A 17,988-nucleotide genomic window follows, 5' to 3' on the forward strand; every position below is an offset into this window, starting at 1 on the left:
AAATATACAAAGAACAAGAATTCTGCCGTGCTAGGCACTTGTTAGAGCTGATAAGAATTGTGATTGTTGTTTTTCTGCTTGTTCCTTCGAACATGTGAAGCAGTACTGAAACCGAATCGTGCTGCTTTGAGATTTCACGTGCTCTTGTCCTAGAGGGGATATTTTTCTCTCCAGAGTGAACTCTTGTGCCCAGGTAGCAGTGTGGAACCGATTCTAGTTGGAGTCTTTGAGAGTGAGAACAAAGTTCACAGGTGCCTACGTATAGTTTGATTAATTGCTGGAGTATCTGGAATGTGACAGAGACCAATGACACTCAGACCGCCGTCAGCTTACCTGGTTGGCTAAAACTTCAGGAACGAAGCTGCTTTTGGTGATGCTCGGTGCCAGGATAAGAGGAAACAGCTGCAAACTGAAAGGCAGGGAGTTCCATCTGAATATGAGGGAAATCTTACTGTGAGAGTGACAGCACTGGCACAGGTTGCCAGAGAGGCTGTGGAGTCTCCTTCTCTGGAGATATGCAAAACTCGCCAAGTTGTGATCCTGTGTGATCAGAATCACTTTTGAGAGTTATCTGTTGTTTAAAATAGCTGGATTTCACAGGCAAACATTTACTTTTGTCCTCCACTGTAAATAAACACGCAGTGGACTGACTCATGTGCTCTGTGTATACCAGAGCACCGCCCTGCACCACGCAGGCAGCCTGGCTGGTACAGAGCCCACCAGAAGAGATCCTCCCTGGACTTGGTGCCATAGGGAACAGATCCACCTCTACTGCTATCTTTAATAGCTCCAAGGCACTTTAAGCCTGTCTAAACCATACATATTTTGTCCTACAGAGACAGCGAGTGGTGTGAATGCACCTCAGCTGGGCTTTGGGAATGGAATATCGTGTCAGCTGTGGACCTCTGGTCAATGAATGGCCTTTGCCATTTAAGCTGCTCTGAGGAGGATAGGAGAACGAGATGCAGATCTCTGTATTTAATTACTTTCTGCCTGGTTTTCTAGCCGGTTGCAGACTTTTTGTGCTGTTCTGCCCTGATGTTGGAAGTCTTCTCTTGATTTACTTTCCTATGGTAACGTTATGAAATCGCAGTTTCATGCTGACAACTCTGTTGGTCGTGGAATAAAGTGCATTTCTGCCAGTTTCAAAGCCATACCTCCGGACAATGTCAGAGTGCCTGAGGTGCAGCTGGAGTCAAACGTGATGAGAAGATCGGTGCAAGCCTTGGGCAGGTGCTTTAGGTGTAACACACGTGCTTCCCTGGGAAGCCGTGCTGCTTGTCTCCTTTGTGTGCCACGGTTTGAGTGGAAGCTACACGGTTTGCTCTGGAAGGAGGGGGAAGCCTGAAGTTGTAAACAAAATCCGAAAATGCCACAGACAAAAGACACTGTTAAAGTGATTCATGGCAGAATGTCTCAATTTGCGTTTAAGAAAAAGAAAAGGTGAAGCAAGGCTTGTGTAACCAAGCAACTGCAAAGCCTTTGCTGTTGCCATGGGAGGTTTTATCAATGACACGGTGGTTGAAACTGTCCTTTTCTCGAAACTGAAGTCTGCGGTGGGAAGAAGAAGGGGATTTCTAGGCAGACTGCTCCTTCCTGCAAAGAATCAACAAGAAGCAGACTGGAGCAGTCACACACAAATACACACAAAGGTCTGATCACGATAAGAACAATAGAACGTTGTTACTTCCAAAATAGAGCTATGAGACCTGCTTAAGGCTCTCCTTTGGGAACAGTTTTTCTTCCACACTTAGTGTACAGGTAAAACAAATACAACGTTTGACTTGAAGAGAGGATTCAGCTGCTGTCTTCTGACTGATCTAATGCAGCAGAAATATTTGCTGTATGTTACCAGGTGGACTTGCAAAATCAAATCCTCAAGCATGTGCTTATTTATTTTCTTTTTTAGTACACAAAGCAACAATAAAAAGGATGCGCTGCGTGGGTATGCTGTGATGATGAATATTGCACCAATGTATCGCTGAATGTGTGCAAAGATGTGACAGTTGCAGCGTATGGCTTCTGTTAGGCAGGAATCTTATCTAGCATTGCAGATGTATGGATTGGTCCCAGTTTGAAGAAAGTTGGCTTAAGAGATTTATTTGCATTTGTGGTTTGGAAGATGGCCAAGGAATAAGAGTAAATACCTCATACAGTATTTGACTGAGGAATAGATTTACAAATGCAAATCTGGAGTTATGGTGGTTTCTCACTCAAGAGTAAAATGTTTCATTCCTGTCCCAAAGAGCAGATGCCCAACAAACATCTCCGTGCAGGAAAAGGAAACGTTTCCTTAAACATCCTGCAGCAAACATGACTGATGGAGCTTCCTTTTCCCTGTGCCTGGTGCATTTCCCCTGTTTGCACAGACAGGATCTAACCAGATTTGCAGGCTCTGAAGTGAGGCTACTTTCAAATTCATAACTGTGGAACGCAGGACAAAGGCCAGGCCAGCAGCCACCCTTCTTCCAGCCCAGCGTGTGCATAGCAGGAGGAGGGTGGTGAGGAGCTTTTGTTAATCTCAACCAAGCTGGCCAGAATGCTGCTGAACAAAGTCTTTGAAGATACTTTTTCTTCATTCTTAAAGCAACAGTTGGTTCAAGAGAGCATAAAAATCTTGCCAAAAGTGTCTGTAAAATATTGAAAGACCTCCCTGGCAGTCATGTAACTTCAGCAAATTCCCCCACTAGTAATTAGCCTCTGCAGTTTCCTTTAACGGGCGTTTTTTCACAGGTTCTGTTCTGATGCAACTGTGAAAATGCTTTTTCCCCAGCTTGAATGCACTTCTTGACAAAAATGGTTGGTGGAAAGGATTTAGGGTATCAGGTCAGGCTGGGCCCGATCCAAGCAGCATGGGCTTTTTTTCCCCCTTCTATTTTTAACCTGTAGGAATTGAAAGCTTAAAGGGCTTCGTGCTTAGAGCTGCTCTCCAAGTCCTTGGGACTCGTCCACTTCCTAATGTGCTCACAGCACGGGGCGAGCGCTGCCACCTGCTCCTGTGCCTGAGCTCCGGCGGGGGGCTGAGGTGCCGGTGCAGCACAGGGCAGCTCCCAGCGCCCCGGGGCTCAGCCGGCTCTGCCCCCCGCAGCCCAGGGGAAGGAGCTCTGTGGACGCCTCCGTTACCGAGCCCCGACCACCCCTGCCTTTCATGACCAGCGACTCCTCTGGGGGGTTGGTTTAGATGTTTTTATTTTTATGTGACATTATAAATACAAAATAAAAACGAGTGCTGTAGGTATTTATGTCCACTGGGATGAGGTTCAGGCCTGCTCCTGAGTGCTTTCACTTCCTAAGCTTCAGGACCAGATCTTTGCTGTCAGAAAACAAACAGTGCAAAAGGAACCAACTTGCGCCCTGAAGCAGTCGTGTCAGTAGCAACGTTCACTGAGGTGGTGGTTCATTTTTTTCTCGTGAAGTGATGCAATACATAAGTATACTGAAGGGTGAGATAAAATACAGGTATTCTTTTGAATAGATGTGGTTAGACACTACCCTGTGACCTCTGTGAATTCTGACACATCAGCAGCGAGTTACGTTCTGGGCAAGACAAAGGGCTTGTTTCCTAGAACATACAGTTAGCACTGGCTTCTTCCATGAGGTCGGATTGTGGAGTTGGTTGAGATGTGGTTATCAGTGGGCCCAGCCCTGCCGTGTCATGAAGCTATCGGGAATTTTGGCTTGCTAAAAAAGGCTCCAAGTGAAGGTGCGTGCTTTTGTCCCCCCGCCCCCAGCACGCCGTTCTGCCTGGCTGGTAGATAGCAGTGCTGTCACTACGTGCCCGAATCCAGCAGCACTTCCGAAGGCTTGCAAGTAAAGCCCCATGCAGGCCTACCTGCCAGGGTGTGGCTTATTTGTGATTCTTCTATCTGAGACAAATCCCATTATTTTAGCAGATCATTTTAAGTGAAGTCTGCAGGATTTGAGCTAACATCCATTGACTCTTCTTAGCCGACAGCACAGAGCTGAGGGTGGTGTAACATGGCTGTGGGTAGGGGCTGGGTCACAGGAACAGTAGGGCAGTAGCACTTAAAATACAATAAAATAACTGAAACAAATAAAGGCACCAAACCGTTACAGCCAACTTTGGTAGGTTTCTTGCAGAATATATGCACTTAAATACATTGACAGTTTACAAAAGTTATACTGATTTTAAAAGTTGCACTGATGAAATATGGAATATTTCATTCTTGTACCAAAACTACATATCCCATCATAACAACAACATCTTAGGTTTTTTTAGTTGAAAACTGTGTAAGAACTGCACCTCCGTAGAGCAAAGCTGATCCCAGACATGTCGCACTGTTTTCTGCTGTCTGAGTGGTTCAGACCCCGCAGTGTGTAAAAACAAAAGCAGTTATCTTTATAAGGGTAAATTTTGTGCTCAGCATTCAACATCAATGTTTGGGGGGGTTTAGTCTCTCTTTCAGATCCATGTATGGACTGATACTGCTGGGGTTTTAAGTTTGCTAAGCAGAGCAAGGACAGTCAATGTAAATCTGTCACAGCCCCCAGGAAGGGTCAGCCTGCAGTTCTGAGCATCATCAGGAGCTGTAAGCGTCCGTGCGGAGCTGTGGTGCTGCGGGGAGCCAGGGCTCAGCGCTGCGCCCTGAGGACTCACAGCACAATTCCTGTCCCACTGTTGGCAGAGCTCCTCGTGGCAGTACGGTGCTGCACAGCCTGCAGCGGCGTTCTGTCTTGACCTGGTGCTACGAGGAAGGTGTTTTGCCTTCTGACAATTTGTGCGAGAACATCGCATCACCCCTCTGACACTTTTGTTGGTTTTGGTTGTTTTTTTGTGTGCGTTTCTAGAGGGAAAGGTACGTGTTAATATCCCAGGCTGTGGTGAGGTTTAACAGCTCAAAAAGTGAGTTACATTGCCCAGAGCATCTTCCTCCCAGTCTGAGGAGCTGTGAGGGCCATAGGAGCCATAACCTCCCACCTCCCCAGCACTGCACAGTCTCAGTCAAGATATTTGGAGAAAGTCCTCTAGCATTTAATCTATTTGCCCGATCAATTAAATTAAGGCAAGTGCATGTTACCAAAGTTGCAGTGGGGAGCCGATCATGTGTATGTCCAGCTGAGCACACGTGATTCAGGATTGGCAGCGAGCAGTGCTCAGCAAGAAGGCCACGAAGCCTCACAACCTAAGCATCAGGAGGGAGGGAAAGGTTTATGTTTCCAGTCCCCTGTGGTACAGATGAGAGGAGGGGAGCCGGGGCACAAAGATCTCCCAGGTCTCTGCATTTGGTCCTGCAGTAACTGGCGACGTGCAATGAGTTCGTATTCAAGTACAAGAAGAACAGAAGCTGATGAAGAAGTGATGGAGAACCTGCAATAATGGCAGCTATCTGAAATCACTTTCAAAAGTCTCAAAGGCACAGCACAGCCCGCTTCTTTGAGGGCCCAAAACAATGGAACAAAATGACGTGCCTTTCTCCAGCCGATTATTTGCCTGCACGATTAAGGACCAAGGTTAGAGTCGTCTTTCAGATAGGAACCCGAGTTTAGTTGCCCACAAAGAACGAAAGGAAAACCTTAACCAGTTAAAGCCACGGCAGAAGTCAGTCAGCTGCAGGTTTTCAGGAGATAGAACGAAGAAGGGAAGCGTCTCCTCCCTGACGGGACACGCGCGACGGCCCGGCAGCGCGCGGAGAGGCACCAGCGGCTCCGCACCACTCCCGGCTCCGCTCCAGCAGCGCGGCTGTGCCGCCGGGCCGGGCAGCGCCGGCCGGGCCGGGAGCAGAACCAGACGCGGCGCTCCGACGGGGAGCCGGGCCGGCAGGACGCCGCTCTGGCGGGGCTGCCGCCGCCGTGGTGCCGCGGCCGGGCGGGCTCCGGGATGGGCAGCGCCGCGGCGCCCGTCGGCCGAGCTCACCGCAGTCGCTCCCGGCCGGCGCCGTCCGTCCGCGTGCCCGCACGGCCGGGCGGAGCGGGCGGCCCCGCTCAGACGTAGTTCTTCTTGTCGTACTCGCCGTTGGAAGTGGGCCGCCGCGGCGCCGAGTACTTGACGGGGAAGGAGGTCTCGTCGCGCTGCGAGCAGGAGCAGCAGCAGATGAGGCAGCCCCCGAACAGCAGCAGGGCCGTGGCCGCCCAGCCGATGTACAGCGCGGCCCCCATCTCCCGCTTCTGGGACGGCGGCACGGAGGGGTCGTAGAAGTCGCTGATGACGATGTTGGCGAACCAGCAGAGCGGGACGAGGACCAGGACCCCGCAGAGGATGTAGATGGTCCCTCCGGCGATCACGATGCGGGACTTCATCTTGCCGGGCCGGATGCAGTTGGTGCACTGCGCGCCCACCACGGTCACCATGAGCGCCACCAGCCCCAGCAGCGCCACGATGACCGTGAGCGCCCGGCCCGCCTGCACCTCGGGCCGCAGCGCCAGGATGGAATCGTACACCTTGCACTGCATCTGCCCCGTGCTCTGCACCACGCAGTTCATCCACAGCCCTTCCCAGATGGTCTGCGCCACCACGATGTTCACGTCGATGAAGGCTGACACCTGCCACATGGGCAGCCCGCAGGCCAGGATCACCCCCACCCAGCCCAGGATGCCCAGTCCCAGCCCCAAAATCTCCACCGCCGCCGAAGTCATGCCGCCGCTGCCGCTGCTCTTCGGAAGCCCGCGGGGAAAGGACGGCGGCTCCGCACCTCCGGCCCCGGGCGCCACCGCCGAGCCGTTCCGAGCGCCGGCGGCCCCGGGCAGCGCTATATGAGCAGCCGCGGGAGCCCTCCCACCGCCCGCCCCGCTCGCGGCCCGGCCCTTCCCGCGGAGGGGGGCTCTGCCCGGCCATTGGCGGACGCGGTTCCCCCGGGCTGGCAAACGGCTCTGGTTAAGTGCTGCTGTTACGGCTGCAGGAGAAAAAGATCTCAGCTGCTGCCTCGCTGCGCTCACAGGGAGCTGCAGTTTGGCAGCGTTCCGATAGGCACCCCGAGGGGGGCTAGGTTTGGTGTAAGCATGGACTGCTTTTGTTTCTCTTAGAGAAGTTAAAATGTTGTAAACAAAATTGGAAGTTATGTTCGCTGGGCGTTTAGAACTGATCTGGGTAGATTTGGTTTCATTTAGCCCAAAGCATCTTGCCATGACACAGGAGGTCACGGAGATGAAAACAAGGTATTCCTGCCCCTCCGTAATTGGTTTTCTCTGTTGTGCAGTAATTTATGGCATGTATTATGACATGCAGACGGTTGTGATGACAACGAACAAGTCTGAATGGAGAAGACCACGTGTGAAGCAGAGGAACAAGAAATGGTAGGGCAGAAGCTGAAGGGATCGCATGCATCAACAACTGAGGACATGAGCAATGAGTTGGTACTGAGCAATGCCCTGCCTGCGTCCTTCTGCAGAGTGCCCACGTGCTGGCAACAGGAGGGTGGCAGTGAGGGCACAGCCTGTGGGATGTGGCCTTTCAACTCACTGTTATCTCAACAGGAAGGTGAAATTTAGCCACAAGACACCCAAAAGAATGAATCAAAACATTGTCAGCTTCGTGGAGCGTCACGATGTGGACATGGCAATACGTGACAGCAGCAGCCTGTCATCAATTGACTCTGAGTGAGGAGCCGTAAACATTTCTAGCATGGAAAATGTCTCCCTAACAGAGCCTGCCTGGTAAATGGAGCGCAGAGGAGTTTTCCCCTCTTCCAGCTGCATGTGAAATACGTACGGCTTACTTCAATTATGTGAAACTGTGCGTTCCAGTGTGCAAGTCCAGCAGGAATGTGTGACCGGGGCTGTGCGTCCGTCGGGCTGAGGCTGCTTGCTGTAAGTCAGCGAGGGCCCTGCTGTCAGGGACAGGGGACTGTGCAAAAGAACCGACCAGAGAGACAGAGATATCTGAGGTGAACAGGAGGAAACCCGAAATGCAAGCTGAAATGGAGTAAAGTCTGTATTTACAATGATAATAATGGTTGTATAGAAACCTCAGAAGAACAATTAAAAAGGGGGGAAGAAAAGCCAGTTATCTTAGCCTGTAAGCACAGGGAAGCCCCACCCTTGCCACTTGCCCAAGAGCACAGAACTGCAGTTTCCTCTGATACATGGCCTACGTGTGCTGCCCAGGCGGGAGGCACTTGTGGGGCCGTGCAGCTGCTGGGGCTGCGTGCTGGGAAGCATTGCACGGCTTGTTTCAGCCCTGCAGCCCTCAGCCCACCTTCCGTGCTACCTGTTACCGAGCAACCGATTCCTCCAAGTCACTTAATCCAAGACATTTATTACTCTGGGGCAACGCATGCTTAGCAATCACAGAGTAAACCAACATTTCTGCTTAAAGGAATTTCCATTCTTGGCACTTCTGCTTCTTGTGTTTGTTCCCTTTTCTTACCCAGGTACTGCCTTCTATCCTGGCCACACCATTTTTAGTTATTCCTCGGTGCTGAAAACGAGAACTCATTGCACAGGCTCCCGGCGCTCGCTGTTCTGGTTACACCTGCAGGTGACTTTGTGGGCACAGCTGTGGGGGGCTCAGGACCCCCTCGGCATCAGCACCCTGTGGCTTCTGATGGTGTTAATGTCACAGCATTGGGAATGAATTGAAGCTCCCAAAGTGAAAAGCTTCTGATTTCTTAAAAGTGAACGCAAATCAGCACGATGTTTTGCTTGGGATATTAAGTAAATAAATAATTACTTGTAACTGAAATCTATGTTAGTAAAGTCTGTATTCACTTCCATTCAAAGACATGATGTTCTTGAAGCAAAGTAAGTCGTTAACAGATTACCATTTATGTTATTACATCCATCGCTGTTTCAAATATGTATTTCTTAAATCACGCTGGGGGGATGCAGAGGGGGCTTTGCAGCCTGTGAAAATGGGCGGAAGTGGTATTCAAACCGAGAACAATTGCACAGAAACTATACTATAGCAAGAGGGGCTTTGGGATTAGAAGCAATTGTGTGTTCATGCTTTTCCTGACATGATCAGGACAAACACCAGGCACAGAGTAACTGCGAGGGCTGTTAAGGGAGGTGCAGGCTCCAGCACTGCTTGTCCTGAGGTAAGAACTGTGGCCCACGGCACAGAAGAACTGCTGTGCCCGGCCCTCCTGTCTGGCCAGGGCTTTGCTCAGCTCCAAAGCATTCTGCTGGCAGTGTTCAGGCAGATTTGCCTTTTGGGACCTGACATGTAGACTGCTGCTGCTCCTTCTCACTCCTAAAATGTTAAACATCAGGAAGACAAGAAAATTTCATTTGGTGTCAAGCTGATGCCTGAATGTAGTATTGTTTGTGTGAATATGGCAGGCAATGAGTCAAAAGATGAATTCAAAGCTCACTGGTCTCAAGATGGCTTCCCACAGCTTTTGGATCAGACAGAAGCAAAAGTGAAGAATCAGGAGTCCTGTTACAGATAATTAAGTTAATTAAGTTGTTCTTTATTAGTCAAGATTGCTCCTTTCTGAATTATCCTTTGCAATGAGACTGTTTCTCCCAGGAGAAGTGATTCAGTTGGAGCTTGTGTTCGCGTTCTGTATTTTGCAGAGAAGTGGGCCTCCATGAAGCCGCTGCGCAGCACCAGTGTCAGCACGTCTTCAGGCCGGAGTGACACATCAGAAAGTTGGTATGTAAGAATGAATCCTTGTCAAATGATGGGCTGATTACAGAATGGAAGTGCACAATTTCCCCATCAGGTTTATCTCCGCTTCCTTTATTTTGGAAAGAAGATGGAATTGCCACTCCCTTTGTTAGTTGATATTTTGAGCGAAGAGGAACAGTGATCTAAGCACAGCACCAGCATTTTGCAATAGGGACCATAAGTGCAGTATGACCGACACTAACAAAGTAGCATTCCACAACTTTTTTTAGTACAAGTGCTGCTGCTGCCCTCTGGGATGGAGAAATGGATGCCCATGCTACTCTTCACCCTCAGTGCTAATGTGAAACGATTCATATGGAAGAAGGGAAGGAAACAAATCTATGTGGTTGCAAAGATGGACAAAAGAGGTTACAGATCTGCTTCCAACCTTCATATTCTTGCTGCTGTATTTTGTTTCCTAAACAAAGTCACCCTGGTCCCATACTAGTCCTTGTACTTTACAAGCATGCCCTGCCTGGGCGTTCCCTTATGGATTGCCCACTGGCACTGCCAGGGAGCCAGGAGCAGGGAATTCTGGCTGGCCCACACACTGCATCAGGAGTCAAGCAGTGTCATGAGCCCTTCCTTGGCATAATGAGGAAATTAATTGTGCAAAACCGTCATTAGAGCGGAGTTCCTGCTTGAATTTCCCTCCACACAAACCTCCGGATCGGTATCTCGAAGTTCCCCTTGGTCTGAACTGGTCTCCATGTGTTAGTAAAGCAGCTCCCACTTCCTGCCTTGCCCTGCAGAGCTGCTGGGTGCCTTGTGTTCTGAGTTTGACTTTCCAGACAATGCTGTGGTGCCTCTGCACAGCCACGGCTCTGGGGCTCCAGGGTGGTTAATGCAATGGATGATGCAGACCACTTTCTCAGTCTGGCAGATCAGTATCAAACATCAAGAGAACTGCAGTACATATACGCCTGGGCCTTGTCAGCTCCAGTACTTCTCATTTACGCTGTGGATGGCTCTTGGGAATCGATGAAAGCTGGGGCAGGCAGGGGGAAAAGAACTATAGGAAATATACATTGTTTCACAGTCAAGAATCCATTCTATGCCATGTTTCCTATCCGGAGAACTGTAGTTTAATTTTGTCCTCTCCCAAAGTTAGCCTCCTTCCACGGATTGTGGTGAACCAGGACTCTGGTAAACCAATCTGTTCCCCGTGTAATTGTTGGGAAATCACATCAGATGTCATTTGGTTAAGAACAGCGTCAGCAAGGACAAATGTCATTGTCTTAAATATACAGTGCAGATGTCGAAAGTAATTAATAACAACGTGACCTTGGAGATAAGTGAAAACTCTTCAGGTTCAGTGATGGGAAACAAACTACATTTCACAAGTGTCCCAGAAAACCTGAGTTCCAGAGAACATGAGAGAGGCTTGGGGCACCTCCTCTGACCATAAGAGATTAATGCTAGCAGTGCAGCTGTGTTCAAAGTACTTTTTTCCTGCTGACCCCTTGGAAGAGGACATCACGCACAGCGTGCGATGCAGGGTGTTGGTATTTATTCCTGAAAGGTTTGGTCCTGCAGCTCCAACCTGTGACTTTGCAACGCACAGTTAGCCTGGGTCTTAAACACAGGCCTAAATCTGATGGAAATGAAAAGGATCACGCATTGTTTTAGGCTTAAATCCCAAATGTTCAACTATGTGAGGAACAGACAGAACCGACAGAAAACAGAGCTAAAAGAGATCTTGTAACTGGAAAGAAACCATTTCATTTCATCCAAGCTGTCCAGCCTGTTTTGTTTAATGGAAATTATACCCAGGAACATGGGGTTGCTTTATGTATCAAAATTCAATCTAGTCTTCAGGTCTTCAGTTATGTGGTCATAGTTGTTTTATTGTAATCAGTGTCAAACCATTTTCTCTGTTAATTAACAGAAGATGCCATAAAGTTTTGGGATTATTCCTTTCTTCCTTGTTTTTTCCTTTTTTTTTTTCCTGAATGTGTGAGGTTTTTTAACGTCCTAAGACAACGCTCCACACAAAATCAGGATCTGAATTCAAGGAAGGACTCTATGCTTTTGATAACATAAACTTAAATGTAGCAGGAAATTTTATGAAGACACTTGAACTTCCAAGAACTAAAACAAAATTCATTCAGAAACTATCGGAATAAGAGGTTGGCTCACCTTCAGACTGCCATTGACTGCATTAGCATTTCTATTTAGTCATTTGGGAGGAATAGGAGTCTTCAGTACGATTGTATCTTCTATCTCTTCTAATACCAGTGAGAGAAATAAGGATGCAAAACGTGTTTTGTGGCCATGCATTCTGTGGGTTACATGCACCAAATAATTCTGCCACTCAGTGTTTCTGCAGTTTCATAACAAGAATCACAACGTCTTTCAAAAGTAACAAAAGTACCTTCTCATGAAGGGAGCAATTGCACTGCAGAACTCACTGTCACAGGATGCACTTCATGCCAGAAGTTGAGATGGGTTCAAAAAGAAACAAAAAACATTCATGGAAGAGAAAACTCTCAAGATAAAAGTTCTGGTTCAGGAAGTCGCCGATTGCCGGAAGCCGGGAGGATACACAGCCGCAGAGCTACTGTTATCTTTTCCCAAGCATCTGCTCCGGGGCACGGCTGCCGCTGATCTTTGCTCGCACCGAAGTGTCGCTCATGGTGCGCTCTGGCACGGCTGGGCAGTTCTGGGAGGACCGCGACTTCCCCGAGCCCTTTGTGTGTGAGTCGGTCAGCGTCTGCTTCACCCACGACACGGAGAAATGATTCGTGTGCCTCAGTTCAGAAGCATTTTAAAGGCTTGAGAATTTTTCGTCCCTCGCACTGAAGGTGGCTAAATGAAAGGACTGACAGGAATGATGAGAAAGCTCCAACTTCTGGACTCTGTGGCTCTGTTGGTCTGCTGTTCGGCACTGCCCGTGCCAATCTCTTCATTTATCCAGGTGCTAACCATTTATTTGTAATGCCAATTTAAATGTATGAAATACGTTCTGCATCAGAGTTCAAATTTAGTGAAAGAAAATGGCTGCTGTTTTTCCATTGGTGATGGTGCAAAACACCTACACAGATGTCTGTGGAGTAACGCTAAAGAGGACTTTGCTTACTGGAAAAGACTGAAATGTCATTTTAAATTCCCTCAAGTGATGAATGGAACATTGCATTATAACAGTACGTGTTGTCCTGGGAAATGGAACCCAGTTGCTCTTTGGCTTTTGTCTTGCTCTTACTCAGATCCTGTCAATGCTCAGCTGATGCTACGAGCACAATGTGAATTAGCAAATAATGCCAGTCTGCCTTCAGTAGCATTTCTTTCACTTCCACATTTTCCTATTGAGAACTGTGACCTCATTTGCTTAATGGATACAACTGCAGCCCAAACAGAAACGTGCTTCTTAATAATTGAAATGTGCAGGCCAAAGGTTTGCCTTGCATCTGGTCGCTCACACATCCAAAGTCTGCCCTCCATAAAACGTTTGGATGGATTGCTGGGCACTTGTTTGAATCCGGTCCTCCCTTTGAATGACCCTTCCCTGCACTTTTGTTGTTACTGTTTTAATTCACCACTGTCGTGCTGAAGCTTGAGACACGTAACACCGCTCCACCATCAGGAAGCAATCCGCTTCTGTAACCTGACTGCAGGCGTCATTTGCACCCTGGGTTCACACGCATGGGAGCCCTCGATGGCTCCGAAAGCCTGCACTGCTGCCGTGACAGCAAGCTGAGACGTCCGTCACTTCATCGAAGGAACTCAGAGAGCAAAGAGCGGCTGTTTTACTACTGACAGCCTTCGGTGTGGGTAAAACAGCACGTGTCTCGTGCAGCATTTTGATAAGAAATTTGCTTCGCACATAGAGAAGCATTTGTAAATCAGGAGGTGTTTGCCGTGCGTTGCTTAGAGCTTGGAAAGGACAACTCGGCACTGTGCAGGACGCTGCCCGGGGCTCCGAGCCGGTTGTGCGAACCGTCAGCCGGCAACCACGGCACGGGGTCGCCCTGGGGAAAAGGCCTGAGAGCGGCGAGGCGCGGAGCCGGGCTGGGGGTCGGCCGGCCTCGGAAAGCAATTCCTTCCGACGGCCGCTTCGGAGCTAGGGGCCGTTGTGAGCACGGGCCCCAGGAGACGCAACCGACGGACGGCCGACGGCCGCGGCCCGGCGGGGCGAGGGGAGTCCGGGGCAGCAGCGCTGGGCGCAGGAGAACGGCCGGATCGACCGGGAGGGACTGCGGGCACCGCGCCGGCTGCGGCCCCGGGCAGCTCGGAGCCGCGGTCCGCCTGACCTCGCGCCTCCGGCCGGGCCGCCCTGCAGGCGAGGGGGGCGCTGTGCCCGCCCCGCGACCATAGAGCCACGCGGAAGGCGGGGAGGCGCCCGGCCGCGGTGGCGTGTGGGATGCGGGAGGCCCGCGCGGGTGGAGGCGGCGGAGCGAGGCCCGTCAGCGCGGCTTCGGCGCCCGCGGGCTGAGGTAAGCCGGCAGCCGGGTCGCGGCCGGGCGAGCCCCTCCGCCCCGGTGGGCGGCCACCCGCTGCCGGCCCGGAGCCGGGCCCTACGGCCGCCTGCGGGGCCGCGGCCGCCCCCGAGCCGCTCGGAACTCGGGCCCCGCTGGCAGCGCGCCTGGGCCTGTCCCGGTCTGCCGCTCGGCCCGGGCCGGCTTCACCCTCCGACCGCCGCTCTCCGCGCCGCTGGCCGCCCGCGGCGCTGTGCCGTGAAGGAGGCCGGGCGGGCGGCCCGCGTTTCTCGGGCGTCGTTCGGGCTTTGTAATCGCCGCCGCGGGCGGCGCAGCTGGGAGCCCGAACCGCCCGTGGCTCCGCGGTGTGGAACGGCCCGGGACAGCGGCGCGGCCCTTCCTTGTGTGTTAACCGAAAGGCGGAGGGTTCGTTTCTCATGTATTCCCACGGCTTTGCTTCTCGTAGGTGTGCAGCTACCGGTGAGCTTGGTGTGAGGCAGGGCTGCCTGTTTCCACGTCGGTGTCGCGGTCGTTCACTGAGCTGACTGTTTAGGAAGCCTCTCGTGTGTGCAGGACCGATTTACGGTATTGTTCTTTGATGCAGTAACTGTGGGAAGTGCTGCCAATAGTTGCTTGTGTAGGAAACGCGTGACTGCTGCAACAAGCCCTTAGTGTGAGCAGCACTGCCGCCTGCTCTGTGCTTCCTGGGTGACGGCATTCACTGAACAGCAGTCAGAAAGCAAGGTGTTCGGAGCAGAGAGTTGTCATCGAACCGATCCCTGCACAAAGCATCTCGGATCGGAACTGTCGCTGCATGCAGTTTCTCAATCCAAATTCTTTTTAAGGACAGCTCCTACACCATTCTTCCCTCTTACTTGCTTACTCCTTGCACTTCTCTGCTGTGCGTATGCATGCTAAGTCACAGAAGCGTAACACGCTGCATTTTCAATGTGAATGTTGCTGTACTGCTCGTTTTATGATCAGGAGAGCTTTTAAGGACCTAGAAGTGTTATTGGCCTTGGCGAATAGTGTTGCCTTCCCAGTAGCAAAGGCAAGTCTGTACTGTGTGTTGTTGGAAGAACATAATATCAAAAATAAAAGTATGTGAAACTTCTGTGCACCAAACACGAATTCAGAGACAAAGCAGTGGTGTCCACCTACAGCCCATCTATCTGCTTGTCTGTCACTGGCTGGTCTGTTGGGTATTCTTTGTCCCTTTTGCTGTTAGATTCAGAATTGTGGTTGGTAGAAGCACAGTACAGAAAGTAGTTATGTTGTTATTGTGTAAAAGGGGATTGATTCATCTGGTAACACTGTAATGAGGAAAATAGAACTGATTGGGACTGAGGGAGTAGAGGGAGTGTGTGCTGCTCACCAGGAGCTGCTGGGAGGGGGTTTCAGCCACAGAGCTGAGGATGCAGACACAGCATGACAGTGAGCAGGCCCTGCAGGGCCCCCAGTGTTGGACTGAATTGTGTGTTTCAAGCAACACTGACAGCATGCTACAAAAAAAGTTAAAAAGTGTTCAGTATTTGAATATCCCTGTCTTCAGTTTAGGTTACAGTGAGATTTTGTGTTTTAGTTTTTTCATTTTTTGCATTCTTCTGTGGGCTCTTGCAATGAGTGAGGATCCAGCAGGTGATACTTGATGGAGCTGTTCTTGTTCCGTCTGCGTTATGTCTGAAAATCAGCCATCAGAATGCTGGTGGTGTCAAAGCCATTTTTGGCACTTGGACACCCACTTACATTGTTACTGCTTCCTGTGCTGCTGTGCTCCAGTATAATGTGTGCTTTTAAAAGAGAATCAAAGTTACATGGACAGTTACAGATGAGAAGATAGGCGACTCATGGGGTGAATCGGGAGGGCTGTTCTGCTGCAGAGATGGCTGGGATCACTGCAGAGCGCTTGTTTTAGAATGTGGTAAATAGCTGTTTATGGAAAGACTCCTTGTGTACTTTTTGTAGCGTTTTCTCTGTGCTGCTTAAGATTAAGAAAGTCCCAGACTGCCTGTTCCTTAGAGCTGACTGCTCGCATCCTGACAGGAATGGAGGAAATGACCCACTTTCCTTCCTTTTCTCTGCCTCACCGAAGTCCCATTTCCTCGCACAGGGCAGCAGGCTGCCATGCCCGCAGGAGGCCGTGCCCCAACCCTGCGGCTGCTGAGCAGCACGTTGGGCAGGAGGAGAATTCGCAGAGCTCCCAAATGAATGCTGCTGCAGTGTCCACTGTTTAAAAGTTGAATCTGTTGGATCATCTGTTGGATGTTCTCTACCTTAGCTGTCCTTCTTTCTGCTAGCCCTACTAAAATGGGGCTGCAGCCTTGGCAAACAAAGTGATGCTGCTAATGCACTTGTTAATACAGTTGTACTCTTTGCCTTCCATTTTGAAATGTTTTGTACATGCTACGTTATTCTTATAATGCTTGGGATGGTCCTTTGAGTATCAAAAGAGAACGGAATGGCTGTGACTTCTGCTTTCCGACAGTTATAGTATGTATATATTATGGAGAACTGGTGAAATATCAAGCATTATGATTTCCTGAACATAAAGCTCTCCAGGGTGCGGTCAGACACCTGAGGTCAGTTGCTGCTTGGCTCAGCACAGTGCATGTGGGGTTCAGGCCTTCAGCCCTCCTTGCTGCCTGGCCAGCCTGGTCTGACAGCAAGTTTGTGTGTGAGAGCAGCTGTGAATGCTGCAGGTGGTTCAGGTGGCTGCTGCTGCAGGACGTTGGCACGTGCAGAACTGTCGTATTGTGGCTGACCCTAAGGCTTCGATCTGTGATGGCTCTGCGCAGGTCAGAAAGGCCCCCCGCGGCCCTCCAGGGAACTCACTTGTTTGAGCCATTTTCTGGAAAACCTCATGAGGGCAGCATCAGGGATTGCGCGGGAGCTGAAGCTTGCTGACTGGTGATTCATTCGAACCGCAGTGCCTCATTGAAGCGCCGAGGAGCAGCATGCTTTTTTTCCCTCTAAGAATGTTAGGCATGTGTGACCGTTGAATTCTTGTTCGTCTTGGGCCGTCCTAGCCTGCTGCGTGGGAACACTTGCGAGTAGGAAGGTAGAAAGAATAAGAAAATAAGATTTCTCTCATCTTCGAATAAGCTCTGGAAGCCACTTCTAACTCTAGAGAGATCACCTGACTTTTCGCTTTGTTGATTAATATTCAGTGCAAGCGTTGGTCACAACCAGGATCTTATGACCTGACTTCCTATTCAGGCAACAGATCGTGATTTCCCAGAAGATTCTGGAGGTTCGTAATACAACAGGAATTCTTTAGAAATCCTCTGTTGGTAAGAAGCAGCGCACACAGGTGTCACACGCTGTGCTTGTAGGATAGTACCGAGCTGGAAATAGCTCTGCAACTGCTGTGTGTCAGTGCAGCTGTAGGGCTGTGCCCTGCTGGCTGTTCAGAGGCCTGAATGGGCCTAAACGTAATGCTTAAAGGAGAATAAACCATTTTGGTTTTTTCAAGGGTATTCTTAAGGGTGATTCGGAGTCTGTTTTGAGGAATGCATTGGTGGCAGAAGAAGATTAGAATCACGGCCTCCTGTTTTTCCCAGCAGTACTTGTACTGGGCTTTCGTTAGCAAGCAAATGGATGGGAACGTGGGGAAAGCAGTTGGAGGAGAAGAAATGTGCTTGGCAGCATGGTGCCTGGTGTGCACAGCCGGTGGGATTCGAAGTGCCTGTTCCAGGGCAAGTTAAGTGTGTGTAAGCCTTTCCTTTAAAAGTCAGAGTGCAATAATGCCAGCTTAGGCTTTTCCTTCAGCCCAGAGCTTGGTGTTTCTCTGCCGGGGTTTGGCTGTCAAACAGCCGCTGCCAGAAGCTGCACTGCATCCTGCTGGGATGGCTGCTGCTGCCCGGCAGGAAGGCGTTTGTCTGAGCACACAGGTGCTGCGTTGGTCACTTCCTGCTTCCCAGGCCAAGGGCGGTGCTGTCAGCAAAGCAAGCTGTGAAGTGTTCCTTCCATTTCACCTCCTGATTGAAAGGGCCTCGCGTTGCTGTG

At 50.3% G+C, this 17,988-nt stretch overlaps 1 protein-coding gene across 1 annotated transcript; it reads right to left on the reverse strand.

The window, feature by feature from the left end:
* Nucleotides 1–5,943: 5,943 nt before the first annotated feature.
* CLDN5 (claudin 5) lies at nt 5,944–6,594 on the reverse strand (the record flags this gene model as incomplete). Its single annotated transcript, XM_079544076.1, has 1 exon — nt 5,944–6,594. The coding sequence occupies one exon, from the start codon at nt 6,592–6,594 to the stop codon at nt 5,944–5,946; it is 651 nt and encodes a 216-aa protein (XP_079400202.1).
* Between the last annotated feature and the right edge of the window lie 11,394 nt (nt 6,595–17,988).

The sequence above is a fragment of the Tetrao urogallus genome, assembly GCF_951394365.1.
Source record: "Tetrao urogallus genome assembly, chromosome: 17".
In the NCBI taxonomy this organism is placed as follows: domain Eukaryota; kingdom Metazoa; phylum Chordata; class Aves; order Galliformes; family Phasianidae; genus Tetrao; species Tetrao urogallus.